At 52.0% G+C, this 24,137-nt stretch overlaps 1 protein-coding gene across 1 annotated transcript; it reads right to left on the bottom strand.

Annotated features, from left to right (window-relative positions):
• Positions 1 to 2,524: 2,524 nt before the first annotated feature.
• LRRC42 (leucine rich repeat containing 42) lies at positions 2,525 to 17,739 on the bottom strand. Its single transcript, XM_074221376.1, has 8 exons — positions 17,634 to 17,739; positions 12,520 to 13,006; positions 11,053 to 11,184; positions 10,137 to 10,255; positions 5,818 to 5,906; positions 5,620 to 5,733; positions 3,648 to 3,726; positions 2,525 to 3,011 (listed from the first exon to the last, which is right to left on the bottom strand). Exons 2-8 carry the CDS (start codon positions 12,990 to 12,992, stop codon positions 2,737 to 2,739), a joined length of 1,281 nt encoding a protein of 426 aa, XP_074077477.1. The 5' UTR covers positions 12,993 to 13,006; positions 17,634 to 17,739; the 3' UTR covers positions 2,525 to 2,736.
• Positions 17,740 to 24,137: the final 6,398 nt, after the last annotated feature.

Consider the following 24,137-nt stretch of genomic DNA (forward strand, 5'->3'; position numbering starts at 1 on the left):
TATAACCACACCAAACATAGATCCATATGAATTATGTTGTGAAAGAAGAATCAAATTAAAATTAAAAAATGAGGGAACAAAGGCATAATATATGACAACTTTTAAAAATTGAAGATAGTAAGAAAGCTTTGATCTGCATTTAAACTCCATAGATTCTTCTCTGGATATGGATGGTAATTTCCATCACAAGTCTTTTAGAATTGTCTTTGATTATTGTACTGCTGAAAGTCCTGTATAAGATGATCATCAGGGGCAGCTAGGTGGTGCAGTGGATAAAGCATCAGCCCTGGAGTCAGGAGTACCTGGGTTCAAATTCAGTCTCAAACACTTAATAATGACCTGTGTGGCCTTGGGCAAGCCACTTTACCCCATTTGCCTTGCAAAAACCTAAAAAAAAAAAAAAAGTTGATCATCACCCAATGTTGTATCTCTTTGGGATACAGACCGTGGTAATTTTGCTGGATCAAAGGGTATGCACAGTTTTAGTGTTCTTTGGGTCTCCTTCCTAAGACAATTTAAATGAAAGTGATTCAGTTTCCTGACATGACGCTGGTAGACTGTCCAGGTTTCACAGATATGTAGCAATGAGGTCAACACAACAGTCTGTAGACCTTCAGTTTAGTGGTCAGTCTAATACCTCTTCTCTTCCCATACTTTCTTTTGGAGTCTCCCAAATACTGAGCTAGCTCTGGCAATGTGAGTGTCCACTTCATTGTCAATGTGGACCTCCAAAGGTCACTGCCAAGGGAAGTGAATTTGTCCAGTGTTCAAAACTTCTCCATTTGCTGTTATGGATGGTTCCACATATGGATGGTGTGGTGCTGGCTAACGGAGCACCTGGGTTTTCCTGGTATTAATTGTTAGACCAAAAGAAGCACACAATTGATCCATACTTTGGTGTATCACAGCTTCAGAGGCTGCTTTGAGTGAGAATCATCTGCGAACAGAAGACCATGCACCAACACTCCCTCCACTTTGGTCTTGGCTTGTAGCCTTTTCAAGTTGAAGAATTTGCAATCAGTGCAGTAGCTGACCTTGAGGTCATGTTCATCCTCATTGAAGGCATTTGATAACATGCCTGAAAACATCATGCTATGAAGCACAGGAGCAAGGACACAGCCTGGTTTTCCTCCATTGGTGACTGGGAAATTTCGAGAGCATCGTCCATCCTCCAGAACCCAGGAAAGCACATCATGAGAATGATGTACAATAAATACTGTTGAACTTCTCCAGGCAACCAATTTGGACATAATTTTCCATAAACCCTCACAACTGATGGTAACAAAGGCCTTGGTCAGATCTACAAATATACACAGACCCTTTTTTCTGTTCCTGACATTTTTCCTGGAGTTGTTGGGCAACAAACACATTGACTGTTCCTCGACCCTATCTGAAGGCACATCGGCTCTCAGGGAGGCGACCATTTTCCAAGTGAAGGATCAGTCTATATAGGAGAAGGATTCTGGCAAGAATATTACCAATAATGGCTAATAAAGACCCCGTGATAGTCACAGGACAATCCAGTCCCTTTACTTTTATAGAGATGGACGATGAAGGCATTCTTGAATTTTGGGGGGACAACCTCCTCATGCCATATAACCTGGATAGCTTCATTCACTTTCAGGATGAGCAATGAACCCCCCCCCCCCACACACACACCTTGTAGAATTCAGCTGGAATAGATTCAGTGCCACTTGCAAGGAGCCTAATGGCATTCAAAACCTCTTCTTCAGTTAGAACTTTAGCTAGGGTCTGATTGACTTCAACAGAAGGTAAATAGTCAATGGCTTCTACATTGATTGATGAGTCTGTTAAGAATACTACGCAACTGTTCAGTTCATCTCCCTAGGATTGTGTCCATATCAATAATCAATGTGGCTCCATCAATGCTGATAGTCAAGATGCACCATGGCAGCTCCCTGTTGTCTCCTGGAGTAAATTTTAACTGCTCCATCTAGGGTTCAAAGCCCTTTCTGACCTGGGCCCCCTCCCCCATCTTTCCAGTCTTCTTCCACCTCCCGCTGTGGAGGCTGCAAACCAGGGACCAATGGCCCCCTGCCCATTCCTCCAACAAGGCTCCATCACAGCCTCCAGGCACTCTTCCTGGCTATGCCCCATCCCCCATGGCTTCCTTCAAGTCCCACCTTCCACACAAAATCTTTCATGATCCCTGTTTGTCCCATTAGCTGTGGGCTTGAGGGCAGATATTATAAAAGCCCCTAGTGCTTGGCACACAGTAGGTGCTTAAGCAATGCTAAGCAGTGTGCTCAATTGGACCTGGAGTCAAGGCTTGAGTTCCAATCTTTCCTCAGCCTGTTTCTTCATTTGAAAAATGAAGATGACACCCCCCCCCCACCAGTTTTTTTTTTTTAGATTTCCTCACCAGGTTTTTGAGGGGCTCAGATGCTTCAGAGACCCTGAAGGTTAGGATTGTGGACTGCCTGCTTCGACTCCTGGCCTCCCCTAGGCTCCAGGATCTTTCCCACCAAAGCTGCGGCCCCACCTTTAATCCAGAAACACCAACTAACAACAGCAAAAAAGTTTATTTGAAAAATTACTATGTATTGAAAATATACAGTAGAAACACTGGCCTCCTTCTGCTCTGGACACAGGCACCCCAACGTCTTGGCTCACTCCCCCAAGCCGTGGACCAATTTCAATCCCAAAGCCCAAGTCACTGGTCCCCTGGCGCCCCCTGTACAGCCGGGGGTGGAGCCACCTTCCCTCCCTTGCCCATCAGTAGGAATTAAGCAAGTCCCAGTCTTCTACACTGAGGCAGACATACTTCTGCCTGGGGGACGGGGAAGAGTGTGGCGCTTCCTTCTCGGGCTCCTCCAGTGCTCTCTTCTTGGCACTGTGGAGTTCTGGTGTCTCAGCTGCCTCCCGCTTCATTGATGGCCCATGGCATTCCAGGGCCTTCTCTTTATAGAACTGGAGTTTCTGGCCAGAGTTTGTATGGCTCTCTGCTAAGGGACACTTGGCAGGGGCTTCTGTCCGGGGCCGCTTTCCATCTAGAGCAGAAGCAAAGATAGAGATTTGGTTGATCATACTTCCCACCTCAGACCTGAGTGTCTAGGGGAGCATCAAGACTCACCCTGCCTTTGAGGGCTCCTCTTTCTGCTCTAAGACCTCCAGCAATGGGGAGCTCACTACCTGTCTGGCAGACAATTCCAGGGGGATATGTTCTGAAGCGCTGCTCTTCAGCGAGTCGCTATCAGCCTCCCTGGGATTTCTAGCCCCTCAGCTGCTTCAGGAACAAGTGCACAAAGTGCCCAGGGCCTGATGCTTTGCTCCTTTTTATTTCAGTTAGTCAGAGTATGAAGGAAGGTCCCTCTGACACACACTAGGTGGTCACAACCCCAACTGTCTGGACACAAGGCAGCCTGAGCTCTGACCATGCAGGCACCTCTGAGCTTTACAGGCCCCACATCTCCCAGAACGAGCCAGCCATCTGGTGGGCAACTTACTAGCTCTGGGGGTACCCTCAGGCACCCGCTTAACCTGGGCCTATCTCCCAATGATTCTGGGCAACCATCTCTAGATGCCCTCCCAACTGTGACATTCTGGGACTCTGGTTTTTGTTGAGCAGCAATAATCAACAGCTCAGAGAGCAGAGTGGAGGCAGAACCACGGTCTGAGATACGTACAGAAACAGGATGCGGATGTCCGGGGCTTGTCCTGACCTGCAATGGCTCCAGAGATCACACGCTCCCACTGCAGAACAATCTGTGACAGAGAGGACCATTGAATTCAGCACCAGCCCGCCCAAGAGGCCCAACAGGCAGATCCCCCCACCCAGTGCAGGGGCCCAGGGAATACTCCACCCTAATAGCCCAGGTGACAATGGAAGCTGCTCGGCAGGCCCCAGGGGCCTGGGCCCATTTTACAAAAAGATAGCAAAGTTCCAGGAGGGACCTCACTTATCCAGGACCCCTGTGACCAGTCAGAGGTAGCCCCGGGGCACAAGAGGTCTCACGATACCAGGCCTCCACCAGGGAAATCCCAGTCTTAAATTCATTTGGTCTGTCTTCCCCAATAAAATATAAGCTTCTGGAGGGCAGGGATTGTCCTTTTCTACACCCTGGGTCTAGCACAGAGCCTGGCAGACCCCAGACCCCCATTCTAGGCTGCCACCCCCTGCCCATCCTGGTGGCGGGCAGCACAGACAGCTTGCTGCCACCATGTTGGTTCACAAAGCACCTCCTCCAAATCATCCCCTCAGATCCTCACAACTCCCCCATGCAGAGCAGGGGTGACTGTTCCCTTTTTTATAGAGGAAACTTAAAGCTCTGAAAATTTTCAGCATGACCTGAAACAAAATCCCTCCCCACCTCCAAGAATGCCAGCAAGTGGCCAGCCTCCCAGCTCATGCTTCCAGAGCTCCACCAACAGGGAACTCACTATCTAAAAAAAGGCAGCACGTTCCATTTACAGATATGGCTCAAACTCAGCCTTCATCAGTACCTGCTGAATAGACAAAAGAATCAGGAGTCCTGAGCCAGGCCTGCAGGGTCCAGCCAGCCCCGAGCCAGGCCTGCAGACCACAAAGGTAAGACCTCCAACATGACCCAGCTGGCTGAGAGACCGCTCAGCAGATACCTCTCCCATCTAAGGGGTCACAGGTCATGTTGTGAGGAAAGCACCCTGTCATCCTCACTAGAAGAGGGAACTTCAAAGGAAAAAATCCTAGGAATACACTGTCTCTGGCTTTTTGGCAGAGGTGGGGGGGGGGGGCTCCAGGGACACGACCCACAAGGTCAGACTGTCAATAGGGAGAGTGTCGTTGGAGGCTTTTTAAAGTTCTTTCTTAGAAGGGGCATCTCCCTGGAAATTCAGGTCATGTCACAACAAAACACTTTCCAAATTCCTCTAGGCCTCATCCAAGGCATCCCAGGACCCTACACCTGGGCTTTCCTGCTTGAGATCAATGGGAGCTACCAGCCCCAACCAACCAAAGGCTCTCCTGCCTCAGCTGAATCAATCCACAAGCCCTGACTGGGGCTCTCATCCTTTGGGGGCCTTCTGCTCCAGGACGTGTCTCTAGGACCAGCGTCTGCAGAGAGGACACTACAGGACAGAGAAGTAGAAGAGAGGAGACAACCTGACAAGTCACAGATGGGATCCATGGGAGATGATTCCCAGAAGCAAGTCCCTAGACTTCAGGGAGGCTTCATGGAGAAGCCACAGAGGCAGAAGGCCAAGATAGCCTGCGGAGGGCATGTCCTGGATCACATATATGCATGCGTGGAGAAGCAGGCTGACTCTAGGACCCAGCAGGAGGTGGTACATGAGGGGCTGCAAATAAGAGGGCATCTCAGGGGAATGAGCCCTGGGGGGGGGGGGGGAAACCAACAGGATGGGGCGCCCTCTCAAGTATCCCAAGAAGTCGGGAAAGAGAAAGATCTCAGGGGATAAATGTCTGAAAGACAGCTGGAGGGGGCAAGGAGATCACTGGTGAAAGGGGAGCCTCAGGAGTCCTCTGTTTCCCTATCTGTAAAACCACAGTGTTAGGCTGTCCCCTTCAGAATCAGCTTAAAGGTGGTCCTGGGAGAGTCTAAAACCAGCTAAGAGGCTGTCTGTGCCCTCCCGGGACACTTGATGAGGTTGCTGATAGGGTACCTGGTCTGCCCAGCCCTCCGTCTTACAGCTGCTGTGATCAAATTCTTTCAAAGGCACTTTGGAGTGGACGAGGCCAATGTGAGTCTGCAGCTTGTGCATAACGGTCTTCACATCCTGAGCAAGGAAGACATGGGTGAATGAGGCCCAGATCCTCCCCTCCAGCTCCCTCCCACCCCAGGAGGAGGAGCATGCTCTCACCTGAAGGCCAGTACCAGAGATATCCAGACAGTTCAACTTTCTAAAAGAGAAGAGGTAGCCGATTCCTGCATCAGTGATCTCCGGATTACCTGCAAAGTGGACCCCAGTCAGTCCATGTCCTTGAAAATAAAACTCGGGGCCAAAGGAGAACACATGGTAGGTGCAACAAAGGCGACCAAGAGCCCCTCCTTGAAAGGACCTCACAGTCTCCTGGGGCTGACACATGAAAAGAACAAGGGAAACTGGAGATGATAATGTACAATCAACATTAACTCCTCTGTTTAGTGCTTCCAGCCCTTCACACCCCAGCCCCACTCTCCCGGGCCATGCTGCTCCTTGCACCCAGCACCTTGAAAAGCCTGCGTCTGATCCTGCCTCTCCTGGTTTCCCTGAGAGGAACAGCTGTTTCAGGTCTCTTTGCTCCCCAGGACTAGTATACTGTAGGCTCTTCATAAATGCATGCTGACAGGCTGACATGAAGTGACCGTGTCTGCTTTGAAATCATGTGGAGAAAAAGAGCAGAGCCCATGCAGCTTAACCAGCCTGTGCTGACGTCCACTTGATCTCCCTGGCAGAATTATCGACACGAGATTTCCAAAGTCCTGGGGGCAGCCGGAGACCCACCTAGGATCCCCTCTCTAAGCCTCAGTCTACCCCTCTGCCGTATAGAAACAATAATGCTTGCATGGTGGGGCCACAGAAATGGGGCACTGCCAGCCAAGGCCTGACCCAAGTCTCACAGGTTTAACACCTCTGGGTCCCCCAGCTGGACAGTCACCTTCTCCCCACCTCTGCCTTCCCATGGAATAGGTGCTAAGGAGTATTTATGGGAACATCATCCTATGGACACATTCAGCACTAAAGGGGCTCCGACAAGCCTGTGGAAGCTCCTGATGACTGAGCGATGACCATTGGGTCTGGGCTAGGAGCAGTCTGAACAGACCCAGAGCCCAGAGGAAGCTCCACACAGTGAGCTCCAGGTCTGGCCATGAGGGGCCTGAATGAAGACCAACAGCCCGAGCCCCAGGATCCGACAACAGCAAGAACCCAAACTGGCACTGGAGACTAAGAATGCCCAAGGATTCAGACTGGAGTAGGGGCCTGACATCAACCAGAAGCCCACAGGTCTCCCAAAAAGTCAAGGCAACACATGCAGTTCTCAAGGCCCCCACAGCAGATATAGTAATAGCAGATGGCTCCCCTGAGGATGTTCTAGGGGGGCAGGTCCTCCGAAGGGAGTGCCCACAGGGTCACAGTTCCCAGCCCTCTCTATCTGCAAGGGTCACATAGGGTCAGAAGGTCGACTGCTCTGGGCCTCAGAGATTCAGCCCAGGGCGCAGCAAGATGCAGAGCCCCCAATTCAGCAACAGTATGAAAAGAAGACACCGACGCCCCCACAAAGACTAGCCAGAATTTCAAAGCAGAGCTACATAAGGGGCAAGAATACTGTCAATCCCCTTTGATCCAGCAAAATCACTGCCTATATCTCAAAGAAATCATAAAAAAGGGGGGGAAAAAGATCCATGCATACAAAAATATTTATAGCAGCTCTTCATGATGGTCAACAACTGAAAACTGAGAGAATGACTGAACAAATTGTGGTATAAGAATGTGATGGAGAGCAATGGTTCTAGAAGAAATCATGAGGGCCAGACCTCAGAAAAACCTGGAAAATGTGACTTGCATGAACTCCTGCTGAGTGAAGGAAACAGGACCAGAAGCCTGCACATGCTAACAGCAACAGGGGATGATCAACTCTGATGGACACAACCTCCTCTCAGCAGTAGAAGGATCAAGGTCAATCCTGAGAGTCCTGTTATGGAAAATGCCATTCACATCCAAGGAAAAACTATGGATTCAGAATGCAGACCAAAGCTGACCCTTTTCAGTTTTTAAAATGTTGTGGTACCCCCCCCTTTTATGTTTTTTTCCTCTCTCTCTTGTTCTGAGTCTTCTTTCTCAACATAATATGTACATGTTTAACATAGTTATTATACATGTATAATACGTATCAAATTACTCACTGTCAAGGGAAGGGGGGAGGGAAAGGAGGAATTGAAAATTTTACACGTAATTGGAAAAAAGAAAATCCGAAACTGACAAAATTCTGGATTGACTGAAAAATAGCAGGGCTTCCGAAATCTTAAGTATGTCTTGAGGTCTCCATACCATTGTTTTTTGTTGAATTTATTTCTTATTAAAATATACAGTTTTTCTGGCTTCTTCTCTGCCTAGCTAGGATTATATAATTTACTTAAGAGAGAAGAATGGGGGTGTGGGTAGAGGCTCCCAAACAGTGAACACATCCTTAGTCACTTCACGTTGTATGTGCCAGAACCAACCTTTGGTCTGAAGGAACAGAGAAGATGCTGCCTTTACCACTATTGGAACAAGTCTCTCACATATTTTTCCTTTGTGTAAGGAATCAACACAACCCCCAGTCCTGATGACTGAAAGGTGACTGATCACTGAGTGGGGTTTGTCTTCCTTGGTTGGGCTTTTGGTCAGCTACAGGATGAATACAGAAGACACAGTTAGGCTTGAACTGGGATTTTACGTGCCTTGCATTTCAAGTCTGTCATTACATTAATAAATGCTAAAATACCAACTAAAAAAATTAATAATCCCAACCTAGAAGGAGAGTCTACACAAAGAAATAATGGATTTTCCACAAAGACTAAAAATCCTGGAAGAAACTGTAAGGAGAATGTCTTTGGAAAGTAGATGGTAGGGGCAGCTAGGTGGCGTAGTGGATAAAGCACCGGCCTTGGAGTCAGGAGTACCTGGGTTCAAATCCGATCTCAGACACTTAATAATTACCTAGCTGTGTGGCCTTGGGCAAGCCACTTAACCCCATTTGCCTTGCAAAAACTTAAAAAAAAAAAAAAGTAGATGGTAACCTCAGCCAGGCAACTGACTCCCTGAAAACCCTATAAGTCTGCACCATCCTCTTTCAAGAATTTACTAATGAAGAGCAGCTAGATGGCACAGTGAATAGCGTCAGGAGGACCTGAGTTCAAATCTACTCTCAGACATTTACTAGCTATGTGACCCTGGAGAAGAAAACAAAGGAGGAAGAATTATTCATTAATGAAACTATCCAGATTTCTGAGACCAGAAGACAAAAAGAATCTACTGATCCCCTCCTCAAAGGAGGCTCAAGAAGAGAAGCCTGGCCTGTCACTGCCACATTGCCAGAACTTTCCCACTGAAGAATCCCTCCTCCAAGCAGCCAGGACTAGAGAGTCCAAGTCCCGGGAATGACAAACGTAGAAGCCTAGTCCGCCACTACGGTAAATGGAAGGTGATCCTGGAATAGAATCACTTCCAAAAAGCAACAGATGGAGGTTGATGGCCAAGGGCAACTTTGCCTGCAGAGCTGAGCACACTTCTACAGGAGAAAAACGGATCCCTCAAGGTCCAGAAGACTTTCCCTATTCCTGATGAAAGCTTGCAGCCAGCAGGGGACATGCAGAGCAGAGAAACTAGAGAGGCGAAAGTCCTGGAGCACCCAGAGGGAGCTGGGAGATGATGAAGGTCTGACATCCTATGGGGAGAAGATACTTTGGTGTCAGCATCTTAAAGTTTCAAAGCCAACTCACAGAGATAAAACAGGAGGATCAGGAGAGGCGCACACTAATGGAGTAAGGAGGTAGGAGGGAAGTTGCTCTTTTTTCCCAGCTAGGGCAGGGAGAAGGCTGGGTGACAAACAGGTGTGCACCTCCCTCTTCTCTAACTCAGCCACATGGAGGGGGCCAGGGTTAAGAAGGTGGTGAAGGTGTGGGCAGAGGGGACAAGCAGAACTAACTTGCAATCCTTGAAGAGGAAGCAAAAGACAAAAAAGATTTGGAACCTAAGGGTATGGTCATGTAGTAAATGGTCATCGAGTAAATAAACATGACTAGGGACTCTGGGGAGAGTGGGGAGCAGCTGGCTAGGAGGACCCTCCCTACAAATTACAGGGGGATGGAGGAAGTTGGGCCCAGTGTCTGAGGGGAAGAAGTGATTTTGAGGGGAAAGGGTAGAGAAGAGGATGAAAGAGAAAGAAACATCAAGGGGGAGGGGGCCGAAAGAGTGCAAAGAGAAGACAGCTCTGAATGGGAGAAGAAAAGCTCATCTGGTCCGTCCCTGGTCACAGACACAAACAAGCCTTTACACATTCGACTTTGCTCTTTTTTGTGTTAATTTCAGAATAAACAGACTGGTCAATGAAAAGATGCCCCGGAGATTACGCAGCATGCCCGAGAGCCCGGCCTGAGGGGGCTTGGGGGCCTGGCTGCACTGGCACTTCTGGATCCTGGGGACACCGCCAAACTTACAGGACAGGTCTAGTAAGGCGAGGTTTTCCAGTCCTCTTCTCATGACTCGGACGGGAGCTGTCATTCTCCGGACACCGGCGTCCGAGAGACAATTGTCCTTCAGGCGGAGCTGAGTCACACTGTGGGGCCAATGGGGAGACAAGAGACTCAGGCTTTACCTGGGGCTCAACACAGGCCCTGGAGTCTAGCCAATCTCATTAAAGGCTCTGCCTGTACACCTGGCAGCCACAGAACCACCAAAGTGACTTTTTTTTAATTAAGATTCTCAAAAGTGACTTGTTTGGTTATTTCTAACTTCAAACAAGGTGAGACATGACCCGCCCCCCTTCCTCGAGCCTGCCCATGCAGTCCTCCAGGCCCCACCCATGGCAGCATGGCAGCTCAGACCAGACTGGAGGCAGCTGCTCCCCTGACCCAAGCCATGATGCCCTAGGTCAGCAAAGTCCATGCCATGTCAGCTCAGGGCTTTCCATTTTTTCCAAAGAACTCAATGATAATTTGCCAAGGGGGAGTGTGAGAGCCTGTGCCTGTGGGGGGAAAGCGCAGCTCCCTGAAGCATCTGGGTGTTCTACAGGAACAGCTAAGTGGCTCAGTGGCTACAAAATGGATGAGAAAAACCGGGACCCAGCACCAGCATGCTCTGCTGTGCTCGTGGACAGGATATTTCCACAGCTGGCCTGGTGTGAGAGCTCAGGTCTAAGGCGGAGGGGATGCGTGCTTGTGCACTTAGTGTCAGGAAAGGAGAATGGACATGGTCTGAGGAGGATCATCAGAAAGCCCCCAGTCCTTGATCAAATTCTGCCTCTGCTCCCTCCTATCCCGGGTGGTCTAGGCTTCAGGCTCCTCCCTGGGGCTTCTTGGGTCCCTCTGGGTGGGGGGGAGGTGCTGTGACTGGGGTGTGGCTGGAAGGCCCTACCTGGACAGGGCCTCATTAGTGAGATGCTCCAGGAGCTCGTGCTCATCTCCAAGCTTACAGCAAGAAAGATCCAAGCAGGTCAGCTCCCGGAAGGACTTGATCTCCTCCAGCTTTTCTGAAATCACCAAGTACCTGCCGAGCAGGGAGAGCCGTCAGTACCTCTCCATGGTTCCTCCCAAAGTGTGAACACTTGGTCTGTCACCCCCATGAGTCCCTGAACATGGTTTGTTTGTGAGGAGTTGAAGGAGACTTTGGGGGCCGAGGTGAGGCGACAAAGCTCGTGGTGGTCAGCGTTACTGGGCGGCAGCAATGGTGGTGCTCCCATGGAGACAGCCAGTCCAGAGGCCTCAGCCTCAGATGGTACAAAGGCACCACTCCATGAGGCTAGGCAGAGGAAAAGCCTCCTTTTTTTTTTTGCAAGGCAATGGGGTCAAGTGACTTGCTCAAGGCCACACAGCTAAGTAATTATTAAGTGTCTGAGGCGGGATTGGAACTCAGGTTCTCCTGACTGCAGGGCCGGTGCTCTATCCATTGTGCCACCTTGCCACCGCTTCAGGAAAAGTCTTCCTTTGCCGGCCAGGTGCCTCTGGTCTCTAGGGACACCGAGCGAGGAGCACAGGATGGAATATGAGAGTCAGGTCTCTCTCCTCACCCTTCAGCCTGGGACCCAGGGCCACTTCTCCCCTGCCCCAGCCCAGGGCAGATGGCCCTGAAGCCCCTCCCAAACTGAGGAATCAGAGGCTGACTCTGCTGGGTACACAAAGGGGCCTCACTTGCCCTGGAATATTTTAACTGCACTGCACATAAGCTGCTGCTTCCCATGTTCCAATCTCAGAAAGAAAAACATGTGGCTTCAGAGAAAGTAAATGAGAGATTTCTGTCCTTCTGGGGCAATGCGGTCGATGGAGGGCAGCGGGAGCCAGCAAAACCAAGGCCAGGAGGGCCTGGCCTTGCCCGAGGGGCAAGGGAGCACAAGTGGAGCTCTGGTCAAAAATCCCCTCCTGCCTTCAGTTGTGACACCACCCCAGACCAGAAATACCCAATGATGACTGCAAATAAAACTAGAAACTGGGGTGGCTAGGTGGTGCAGTGGATAAAGCACCTGCCCTGGAGTCAGGAGTACCTGGGTTCAAATCCAATCTCAGACACTTAACAATTAACTAGCTGTGTGGCCTTGGGCAAGCCACTTAACCCCATTTGCCTTTCAAAAAAAAAAACAAAAAACCTAAAACTAGAAACCTCTGGCCCTACATAGAAGAGCGCTGCTTCCTGGGGAGCCCTGGAGGCCCCTCTCTGCTCAAGATCAAGAAACCTGTTCCTGATCATTTTACCACCCTAGGCCTCAGTCTCTCCTCTGTAAAAACGGGGGGGGGGGGGGGGGGGGGCTGGCTGAACTAGGAAGGCAAGCCTATCAAGAAGCTCTGCTTCCGGCAGCAGCCTAACATCAGTGTCCGGGTCCCCACTCACCTGTTGCGAAGACAGAGCGAGCAGAGCACCAGACGCCCGTAGGCCTCTGTAAACTTCTGCAGCGCACGCAGCCCCGCACCAGGCTCAGTGAACTTGTGCCTGGCTTCGGCAGCAGAGAACAGCTTCTCGGCGATCTGCTCGGGGAAGCCAATGAGGGAGTCGATGTGGTCGACATTATCGGAGATGAAGCCCAACACGAGGCTGAAGAGGGACTTGGCTGAGTAACGGAGGTTCCCTTCCCTCGTGTAGGTGAAGATGAAGTGGTCCGTCTTCTCTTTCTGGGCTGCGTCATCTTCCCGGTTCATGCACAGCTCCACGGAGAAACCTTTGGGGAACAACCTCAAAGGTCGTGGCTCCCTCAAGCTGCTGGTGACACCATTGAGGGCCAGGCTTACCATGTGGAGACGCCCATTTTCCCTGACATAGATAGGACCTGGGTCCGGGCAACTTTGTGATCTGAGGTAGCAAGACATTCCCTTGGCTGCACCTACAAAAACAAGACCCAAAGGGAAGAGGTTGGAGCCAAGGGAGAGTCTGTCTTGTGTAGGACAAGGGGAATTCTTTCCCAGGAGCCAATAAAAAGCTGGTTTATTTGCTGAGAGTGGGGTTCAGAATCTGAAGCCACAGCATCAAAAGCCAATTCCAATCAGAGTCTGTCCCCAATAGCCTACTAGCATTCAGGAAGCCCCACCCATGTGCTAGGAGTAAGAGAAGTAGAGAGACACCCAGACAAGGCCCCTGCCCTCAGGACCATCCAACTGAACTGGAGAAGACCCAGACGATCACTAAGCTCTAGGTCTCTGCCAGGTATTGGGGGGGGGGGGCACAAATAAGAGGCACAATCCATCAACAGTCCGTGTAACAGGGGCCAGGTAACGGATGGCTACCTCCCACAGGGAGAGGATGCACGCACAAGGATGTCTGCTTCTGTGGGTTCAGTCATGTCTGATGCTTCGTGATCCCATTGGCAGAGAGTGGTTTACCATTTCCTTCTCCAGTTCACTTGACAGCTGAGGGAACTGAGGCACACAGTGTTGAATGATTGCCAGTGAGTGTCTGAGGCTGGGTCTGAACTCAGGAAGATGAGTCTCTGGACCCCGAGCCTGACCCTGTGCCCTAGGGAGCCCCTTAGCTTTCCCAATAAGTATATACACACTCCATAGATAAGACCCTGTGGTTCTGAATGTGGTCCAAAAGGCCTCTGAAGGAACCAAATAAGGGTGATCCCTGAACTGACCAGGTGACCCCAGTGAATACTTTGGCTCTTGGTGCCTCTGGCTCCCTATAAAATGAAGGTGCTGGCCTGGGGTCGGGACTGGTCTTGAAGGTCCTCCCAACTTTAGCAACATCAGAAGGAGAAATCATCTCTCAACCCAGAAATGAGGCTCAGGGGAGGAGTCCAGTCTTGTTCCCGTGCAAGACTGGGCAAGACTTTCCATGGAGCCAAGAACCATGCTGAAGACTCTTCTTAAATTAGTAGACGAAACTCTTATTTTTATCTCCAAGGGGTCTGTCATCCTCCTCCTCTCCCCATTTCTGGCTGCTTCTTCTACTGGAGTGTGGCCCAAAGAACCGAGACCCTTTCAGCAAGAATTCTCACTGCCCATGGACAGGCCCTCCTGTGAGTGGGGGCAGGGGAGTGCTGAGGGCAGGCAGCCTGGCAGTCCCTCTCCTGGGCCTCTTCTGCTACTGGCAACTCTCGGGTAAAAATCAGGCTACCATTATCCCCCTGGGAACTTCCCAAAATGTGGAAGAAAACCAGCATCCTCCCTGCCTCTCTCTTGTCCAATGCTTACAATCTGCCCTCCTCACCAACATCTTGGGAAAAAACCCTCCTCAAACCCAGCCTCAGACACTTCCTGGCTGTGAGGTCCACACCCCCTGCCCCACCAGTCCTTCCAGTCCCTTCTAGAAGCTGGCTCCCATGGCCTTGCTCAGCCTTCTACAGCAACGGGAGCTACAAGCCCTCCTCCAACCTGGTCACATCTCCCCATACACCCTCCCTAAAGCAGAAGTGGCACTGCCCTGGGGACCAGGACCACAGACCTAAAGCAAGAAGACCATCCCTTCCTCCAGGAAGCCCTCTCTGATGTCCGCTTTGCTGCTGCACTGTGTCATTCTGCCCTTCCTTATAGCTCTCTGTAGAGACTAGCCTCCCAGAAAAGGTCCTGGAGGCCACAGATTGGGCCTCATCCATCTCCGTGTCCCCAGGTCCTGAGCCAGGGCTGGCTGCATGAGATGAAAGCTGTACAAGGTCACGGTGCCACATCTTCTTGCTGCTGCCTGGGTCTGGCCATCACCCTCTACCCTCCGACTCTAGGCTGGCAGCTAGCATGGTAGCCTCTTCTTGGGCCTGGTCTGCCCTGACCCCGTTCTCTCGCCTTCAGGGCCACTGCTCCATTTGTGTTCTGCCTCTCCCAAGTCCTCATCTGGGGCATCCCCCAAAGCTCTGTTCCTTCTCTCTACACCACCAGCCCCCAAGGGTTTAGTGGTCAAAAACACTCCGATGACCATGGGCCTCCTTGGAGGCCCACTTGACTCTTCTGACCAATTTCCAAGTCTTGTGGCACCTACCTACACCGGCACCTTTCACATTTTTAAGGTAATAAGCATTTATGTAGTACCTACTGTGTACCAGATGCTGTAGTTAGTGTTTGTTTTGGGTTTTTTCCCCAAACATTATTTCATTCGATGCTCGCAGTAACCCTGCAAGATAAATACAATTGCTACTTCCAATTTACAGATGAGGAAATGGAGGCAAACTGAAGTGAAATGCTTTGCCCAGGGCCCTCCATTTAGGAAGTGTCTGAGGCAGGATTTGAACTCAAGTTTTCCTGACTCCAGGCTCCATCTGGCTGCTCTCTCTCCTCTCCCTTTCCTCATCCTGTCTCTCTAGAATTAGCCTCCTCTTTGATCCCCTGCTTGTTTTCCCCATTTGCCATTCATCCACAGTGTGTTTCCCAAGTCCGACCAGGTGTGTTGGGGCCCTCCAGGCTCCCAGCACGCAACCTTTCTTAAAAAAAAAAATTATTTTGATGACTATATTTAAAATTGCATTTCAAACTGTATTTCAACTGGTTTCCTTTGTAATGCTATAAATTGAAAAAAAATCAATGCTCTGAGAAGGGTCTAGAACAAGGAAGGTAAAGAGGCCCCGCTCACTGATAAAAGACAAACGACCCTCAGCTTCACATTGCTGCCCAAGTGAGGGGTCAGGAGTTGTGCGTCCCATTTCACCACCCGCCTGTCTCACGTGGGACTCCGAGCAGGAAGGCACCTCCCCTGGGCCAGATTCCCACTCCTTCCTCATCTCTGCCTTTCAAGGCCATCAATGAGCCCTGCCTAAGCTCTATTAGGCACTAAACTCTGGGGTTACAAAGAAAGGGGGAAAACCAGGCCCCGCTCTTAAGGAGTGTTTCTCCCATCTGATAGGGAGCTGGCTATGGACAAACCAAATGGAGCCAGGATCATCTGAGGTCTCTCCCTGATCTCCCCAGCTGCTGGCCCTTTCTCCCCCTCCTCAAATGACTCCTCAGGAGTTTCCCCGCAATGATCCTGGCAGCTCTGTGGTTCAGGGCATCGGACCTCTCTAGGCCTAAGTTTCTTTCTCTGTAGGATCAGATGAGGTCACGGTGGCAAAGTTCTGAAGCAATCTGGCTATTGTGATGGCTGGTCTCTGGGACGCAGCTCAGAGCCCTGTGGGAGCTCATCTCCATCTTCCCTGAGGTGGTCCCCGTAGGCAGCTCCATCACCTGATCCCAAGGACACCAATGGAGCCCATGGGCTGGCCTGTCCTCCTTCTGGGTTCCCTGGTTTCTCTGACCACATCCTTTCTTCTTCTGCTTGGGGCAAGCTGGGGGACTCTCAGCTCTTCTTCAGAGGCTCGAAGCCCTTGGCAGAGACAGAATGAGAATGGGGATGGAGGGGAGATGAACTTCTGTTCCAAGGAGAAGTTGGTGGTCATGAAGAGAATTTGACTATTTCCCGAAGGCCAGTTGGCCCATGGTCCTTCTTCTGTTCCACTCCAGGGCCAGATCCCTGTTTCCTGGAGGTGTCCGCCCCCCCCCAAAGGCATGCACAATAAGGCTGCATCCGCCTTGATAATCGGGACCACAGGCCCTCTGCTCCAGCCAGCATGAATTTCTCTGGGGGTCCATCTTTTGTCCTGGTATCCCCAGCCCCCCAAATCACAGACATTTCAAGAGTTTGGGAGTGAAGGAGCTTGGGTGTCGCCTCCAGCCCTCATCCCCCACAGCTCTAGAACAGTCTCATTGTCCCAGCTGAAGAGAAAGGAGCCCAGATTCCTTAAGGAACCCCCGACTCAAAAGCCAACAAACCCTGCTCCTCAGCCTGCCCGGCTAGGAGAGGTGAGGGTGGGGGCCTCAGTCTCCGGGTCTAGGAAGCCAGGGTGCCAGATCTGCTGGCCTGTCTGCTTCCTTCTTCCAGGCCCGGTTCCCTCTGAGGTGGAGGCTCCAGGGGCCTCCACCCCCTCCACCAGGGCAAAAACGGTCCACGCTGGCACAAGAGGACAGGAGGGCTGCCCGCGACGGCCTCCAACCGGGCATTCCAGGGGCAGGGTCTCCCGCCAGGCAGCCCCCAGAGCCCTGCCCGGCTCCTCTCCCGGCCTCCCTCCCCGAGGCTGCCCCAGGGCTCCCTCCTCCCGGGGGGCAAGTCTGACCTCCAAACGCGCCCTCCCCCCATCCTGCCCCCCAGCTCCGGGCCACATCCTGGTCCCTCCCCTCCCCCCACCGGGCCCAGCCCCGCCGCGGCCCCGCTACATTGTATCCACTGCCAGTCTCCGAGCGGCTCCCCGGGGGCAGGCCTGGGGGGCCTCGGGGAACGGGGCCCGCACCCCGGGGTGCTGCAGGGCTGGCGGGCGGCCCTCTCACACCCCACTCTCCCATCGGCCCCCCACTTCCAAATCGCCACACCCATTCCCCTCCCCCCGCCTCTCTCAACGAACTCTCGGGGCCCAGCCCCTCCTGCGCCCCTCGCCCCGCCCCATCCCCCCGGAGCCCCGGGGCCGCGGCTGGGGGGAGGGCCCGGGTTCAAGTCCTCGCCGGCGTGACCTTGGCCCAGTCCCTGCCCGGCCCGGGGCCCCGGCCGCCCCTTACCTGCGCCCGGCCCCCTCGGGGGCGGCTGCTCGGCCCCCGGCGGCGGCGCCCCTCGGCTCGGGCCCCTGCGCGGCGCGCCCCTCCTGCTCCCCGCGGCGAGGCTGGGCCCGGCCGCGGCCCCCGGCCTCCGGCCTCGGGCGGGCTGCGTGCGTCCGGCCGGCCGGCCCCGGCTCCCGGCCCAGGGCGAGGGAACAGGGGGAAGGCAAGGCGAGGAAGGGGGGGCGCGAGCCCGGGAGCGCGGCCGCGCGGCCCGGCCCGGCGCGGCCCCGGAGGCGCGGGCGCGGCAGGGGGCGGGCGCCGCGCAGGCGCGGCAGGGCCTTGGGCGAGAAGGGGAAGACGGCGGGCCGCGGGGGCGGGGCCGAGGGCGGGCCCGGGGGCCGGCGCAGGCCGCGCGGGGGGCGGGGCGCGCGGAGCCGCGCGCGCGAGGCCGGGCCCTCCCCGCCCTCCTCCGGCGGGGCGGGGCTGGGAGGGGGCGGGGACGGGCAGGAGCGCGGCCGCCCGCAGCCGAGGCCGCGCGGCAGGGGCCGCGACGCGAGGCAGACCGGGGCCTGGCTCGGGGCGAGCGGCGGGGCCCGAGCGGGCAGGCTGAGCCGCGGCAGGCTGGGGGAGAGTGGGGGGCGGGGCATGGGGAGGGGCGCAGGGGCGGAGGCCCGGATCCTGCCCGCCGGCCGGAAACTGGCGGCGGGCGGCGTTGGGGGCGGAGCGAAGCCGGGGGAGTTCCGCTGCGCGGGGGGGGGGCGAGGACTGGTGCGAACTCCGAGAGGCGGAGGGGGAGGGCCGAGGCGCGGATTGGTCCGGACGGGGGGGCGGGGCGGAAGGAAGGCGGGGGCGCGGGGGGGCGGGCCGGAAGCGGAGCGCCGCGGCGGGGGCGTGCCCAGAGCGAGGCCGGCGGGGGGCGGGGAGGCCGTTGAGAGCCGGGGCCGGCGGAGGGGGAGGGGCGGGCGGGGGCCGCTGGGCCTGGCGGGGGGCGGGGGCTGGGGGCGGGGCCGCCCTGCCCGGGCTGCACCCCGCGCTGCACCCCGCGCTGCGCCTCCGGTGCCCTTCTCCTGCTCATTTTCCAGGTGAGGACCCCGAGGCAGAAGGGTCCGAGGCTGCTGAGACTCCTCTGGCACCCAGGCAGGAATGGAAGCCGAGGCCCCCAGGGGTTCGGGGACCGGCCTTGGGACGCCCGGGGGACTCAAGTCCAAAATCATCACTCTGCACTGCTGCCTTTGAAAGGAGGGACCAAAAGGGGAAAAGCTGCTCTGGAATCTTCTCTGGGATTGTTTGTATAGGAAGAACACCAGAGTCAGGAGTACCCGAGTTCAAATCCGGCCTCAGACACTTAATAATTACCTGTGTGACCTTGGGCTTGGGCAAGCCACTTAACCCCATTGCCTCCCAAAAGCCCCAAAAAAAAGCAGGAACCTCGAGATCTGAAACTGCCTTTCCCCTTTCTTTGTGACCCCAACCCTTAGCACTGGGTCTGGCCTATGGTAGTGTATAATGAATGTTTGTTTATTACCAAAAGGCATCCTGGTTCATTGCAAAAAGGCGGATTTTAAATCAGAGGACCTGACCTGTGGGTCCTGGCTCCTCGACTTACCACTTGTGTGACCCAGAGCAAGTCGCTAAACCTTTCTGAAGCTTAGGACTTCATCCGGGAACAAGGTGAGGTCGGGTTCTTCTCGTTGTGAAACCTATACCCACTCTTCCCCAATTAATAGAACCATAGGAGACCCATAGAAGCAATCTTTCATAAGCAAATTACATATAACTGATGAATTATTTTGAAAGGCTCCTGGGGACTTTGAGTCTTTAGCTGAAAGTAGGCACACATCTGGCCCTCCGGGGGACTCTAAGCCAGTTTAGAATCTCAGATTCCAGCTGCAGGTCAATGGAGTTTTGATTGAGTCCAGGAGTGAAGGACTCCTGAAAAGACGTTGTCTTAAGGGTAGAGAAGATGATCTCTCTTCGTCACTGAAGCTGCACTGAGAGCTGAGATGTATAGCTAGGACCAACCAGACCCATTGAGGAAGGGGCTCCATTAAGTTATCAAGCCTCAGGCTACATGAGGACTTCAGGGCAGGAAGGATATTTCTAATTAACAAGTGCCTCTTATGTGGCAGCCACTGCGCTAATTGCTAGAGATATAGGTAGAGGATCCCTATACTCAAGATTACACTTTGGTCAAATGTGCTCTCCAAATCTGAACCCCCTTTCTCCCCAATGTATGCAAAGGGTAAGTACATTCTTAGTTGAGGTAATAATTCTTTTTTTTTTAGATTAGTTTTTTTGTGGGGTTTTTTTTTGGCAAGACAGTGGGGTTAAGTGGCTTGCTCAAAGCCACACAGGTAGGTAATTAAGTGTCTGAGGCCAGATTTGAACTCCTGACTCCAGAGCTGGTACTCTATCCACTTCACCACCTAGCTGCCCCTACAATTGTTCTTGATAAACCTGTTTAGTAAAATACCTTTCTAAAACCTAATTACATCTGACTGATAAACAGTGTGGAGCACACCCATGGGGGTTCTGGAGCAACCATACCAGAAACCCCAGCCCCTCAGAATTGTCCCTGGACCATTGAAAAGAAAATAGCCACCCTGTGGGGACCAAGCCTACCTAACACTGAGAGTAAGAGTTAGGGAATTAGCCATGGAGGAAAGGCTACATTATTAAGCAATCACACCTTGATTGAACTTCCAAGTTCATGGATTCATATAGCATCTCCCCAAAATGTTTTGGATAGGTAAGAAGGGGGGGTATGAAATAGAAGAGCACTGAGATGATAATCAATAGAGGAAAATTTTAAAAATTAAAAAGTAGAGGGCAAGAGTGTATCCTTGGGGGTCTTCCTTGCCTCCCGTTAATGTTATCCACATATTTATTTGGCAGATAATTGCATCCCTCCCATGTCCTGAGCACTGTCCTAAGCACTGAGGTGAGATGCAAAGTTTAGGTGAGACTGTTCCCTCTTCTGAGGAGGTAGGAGTCTAGCCTAGGCATGACACAATGATCAGTAACAATAGTATGAAACATTCCACAATGAATGCATCTTTTTTCTTCCTCTCCATCTCGTTTCTGATATCCTTCTCCCACCAGGGTCATGTTCTCACCTCAGACCTGATGTATTGAACCAGTCTCCTAACTCATTTCCACCTCTCTGATTCCTCCTCCTCCAGCATTTTACTCTACCCCTCTGATTCTGAAGCCTTTTAAGTCTCTCCAGTGCCTTAGGATGAGGACCTTACCCCCTCAGCACAGGGGTCCCAGCACAGCAGATTGATCGTACTGGGGAGGTACGATGGCCACCATTAGTCATCAAGGATGAGCTAGAGACTCACTTGTCTTACCTTCTAGTGAGGAGGCAAACCCATAAAGAAACATCATCCATCCACTCATTAACTCCTGGGACAACAAAAAAAGTTCCACAGACATAGTTTCTGGGTAATTTAATCCATTTACTAATAAGGCTAGCAGGTTATTAGTAAAAGGTGATCATTTGACCATCTTTTAGGCCAAAGAGCTCACCATGCATAAAATTGAGTGTTTTGTCACACTACCATTGGCCCCTCATGGGAAAGATCAGTGGGAATGCTGGTCCCAGGGTGTGTATCTGCCTATCCCACCCCTGTGTACACACACACACACACTCTTACGCTCTTACACTTCCCATCTCCATGCCTTTGCACAGGCTGCGACCCATCCTCAACTTTACCCCTTTAGAATCCCTAGCTTCATTCAAACCTCAGTCCAAATGTCATCTCCTAAGGGAGTCTCTTCCTGTTCCTCATTTCCCAGTGACCTGTTTTGTTCCTACTTCTGGGTATGCATTTTGTTTTCAATGATCAATTGTAATCTCCTTGAGGACAGGGATCCTCTACCTAGCAATTAGCACAGTGGCTGCCACATAAGGGGGACTTGTTAAATCATTGTCAAAGTCATAGGTGGCATTTAAGGTTTACAAAGTGCTTTACAAACATTTCATTATATAGCTTTACAGAGGAGGTAACTGAGGCTGAGGAATACTAAGTGACTAACCCAGAGTCTCAGTTTATAAGTACCTGAGGCTGAATTTGAACTCAGGTCTGATTCTTGGTCCAGTACTCACCACATTAGATGCTTAAATGCTCGGTGACTTATTTGACACATTGGGGTCAACTCATTCAGCCTAAAACAATATAGAGTCATGAAGGAGAATCTTGAGAAATAAAGCTGGAAAAACTGAGGTCCAAGGAGATAGGGCCTTAAATATCAGGTTCAGGTGTTTAGACTTTAAAGACTTTTATTCAGGGATGTGATCTGAATAGAGCTGTGTTTGAGTAGGATTGGAAGAGGAGAGACCCATTCTGAGACTTTTGCAAGAGTAATGAAAGTTTAATCCTGGGGATCAAAACTCAAGATCTGGAAGAGACTTTGGAGACCATCTAGTCCAATCCCCTCATTTTAGAGAAAACAGGCCCAGAGAAGAGAAATGATTTTTGAGAAAAAGAGGCATCTGATGTGGGATTTGAACTCAGGTCCTCTGACCCTGTCCCCTTTACTGCTAATAAAAGACCACATTTCTAGATTATTATGCAGTTTATAAAGAAAGCATTCTCCTCACCACAAACCTTGGGGGATAATACAAGATGATTGATACTCCCATTTCCCAAATAACAAAAATGGCTAAACACTATTTAGTTAGTGATAGAGCTGGGGTTCTAAGCCAGGCCCCTCCAGCCTCCAAGGTCAGAGCTCCTTCCCTAGCCCTGCTGCCTCAATGATGAGTTCTCTCTTACAAGTCACTGGGGACCTTAGAGCCCTAAATGACCCAGAGATTAAGACAGTCAACACTTAGGCCCACTACACTGCTGCACTGTTGCTGCTGCTGCTAATCTTGGGAAACTGGAGGAAAGAAGAGGTGCCCTAGGACTGAAGAACAACAGATGTCACCCTGATTACATCTGCAAACTATAGCCCAATGGATTTCCCTTGTAATTCTGGCCAGCATTAAAGTGTCAACAGGGTCCTCCAAACCAGTTACAGTGATTCCCCTTATTTCCTTGGATCAGGCTGACTGGCAGATTGTGGAAATGCTAAAGATTTCACCAGATAAGCTGCAGAGATGGGCCACACAGGGCTTGAAACCCTCAATTTGGTATTAGTGAGGGCAAAGGAAGAGAGAAATGTTTAAAATGAAGTAATTATTTGAAAAGGAATTGGTGGTCAGAAAGCCTATGAACTCTATTAATTTCATTTTACTTCTGGACAAGATTGAGAAACTTTATATACACTTATGAAACTATAACAAAATCAGAGTTTTATATGAACACTCTTTTCTTTGAATATTAAAATGTTTGCTAACAAATTTGTAATTGATTGTTCTAATAGGGAATTCTGTAGATTGTTTTGGAAAGGCAATGGGGTTAAGGGATTTGCCCAGGGTCACAGAGCTAATGAAGATCTGAGGCCTAATTTGAACTCAGGTTTTACTATGTGAGGAATGTGGGGTTTGTCTTCCACTGAATGTAAGTGGAGATTGTTCATTTGTGTGTGTGTGTGTGTGTGTGTGTGTGATGACAAAGACAGTGGTCTGCCTGTGGCTGTGGGTGCAGCTACGTGAGTGTTAAGACAAAAGAACTGACCCTGACCTGGTGAGACCTGCTCCATCTGGTCCATCGTTGATCTGGGTCCCTGTCTTTTCTAAGTATATTCCCCTGTGCTCATTAGTATAATGACCAGGGTGGGGAAAACATTATTAGAGAATGGTCTAGGGGTGAGTGTATTGATTAGATTGTAACTTCCACCCACTACTGGCACAAAAGGGAGGACAAGCCTCTCCAACTGGACAACGCTGTCACTCCGTGCTGCTCTTCCTAGGAGAAACGGCCCCCTGCAGAGAAGTTTATTAATGAGAGCTATTTGAATCACTACGCATTTGTAATTACAAGTCATTTCTAACACTCCAGAGCCCATGCCCAGTGCCGAGTCCCCCAGCTGCCTCCGGGGCCTCCACCCAGTTTTGTGTTAAAGATGAAGAGCTGTGAGGCAGAGTGTTAATAATGCCTGACACTTACAATCAATTTACAGTTGCTCAAGCGTTTGGTGCCCATTTCCATGCCCAGCAGCCCTCTGCTGGAGGCCCCCCATTTCTAGTTAAGGAAACTGAGGTTCGGAGGTGACCCCGACGCTGCGCCGGGTTCTTCCGGCTAGAAGGGGGGGGCCCCGGGGGCCCAGGCGGCTGACGGGCCGCGCACTGTCAGTGTTGCTTCTCAGGGTACGGCTGGCACAGAGCCGGGAGGGCACGCCGGGCATCCGGGCCTGGGCTTTCACAAGCATTTCCGGTGTGGGGGGCTCAGTCGCACGAGTGTTCCCTGACTGCTGCGTGCTCCGGGCGCCCCGTCGTTCCGGGGGGCTCCGTGAGACCCCCCCACGGCCTCGGGGGCCCCGATGCCGGAACGCGGGCGCGGCCGGCTCGGGGCGCGGGCGGAAGCCTTCCGCCGACCCTCCAGCCGGGTCCCGGGCGGCGCCTCTCCTTCCGGC

The sequence above is a fragment of the Macrotis lagotis genome, chromosome 2 (genome assembly GCF_037893015.1).
Source record: "Macrotis lagotis isolate mMagLag1 chromosome 2, bilby.v1.9.chrom.fasta, whole genome shotgun sequence".
Lineage (NCBI taxonomy): Eukaryota > Metazoa > Chordata > Mammalia > Peramelemorphia > Peramelidae > Macrotis > Macrotis lagotis.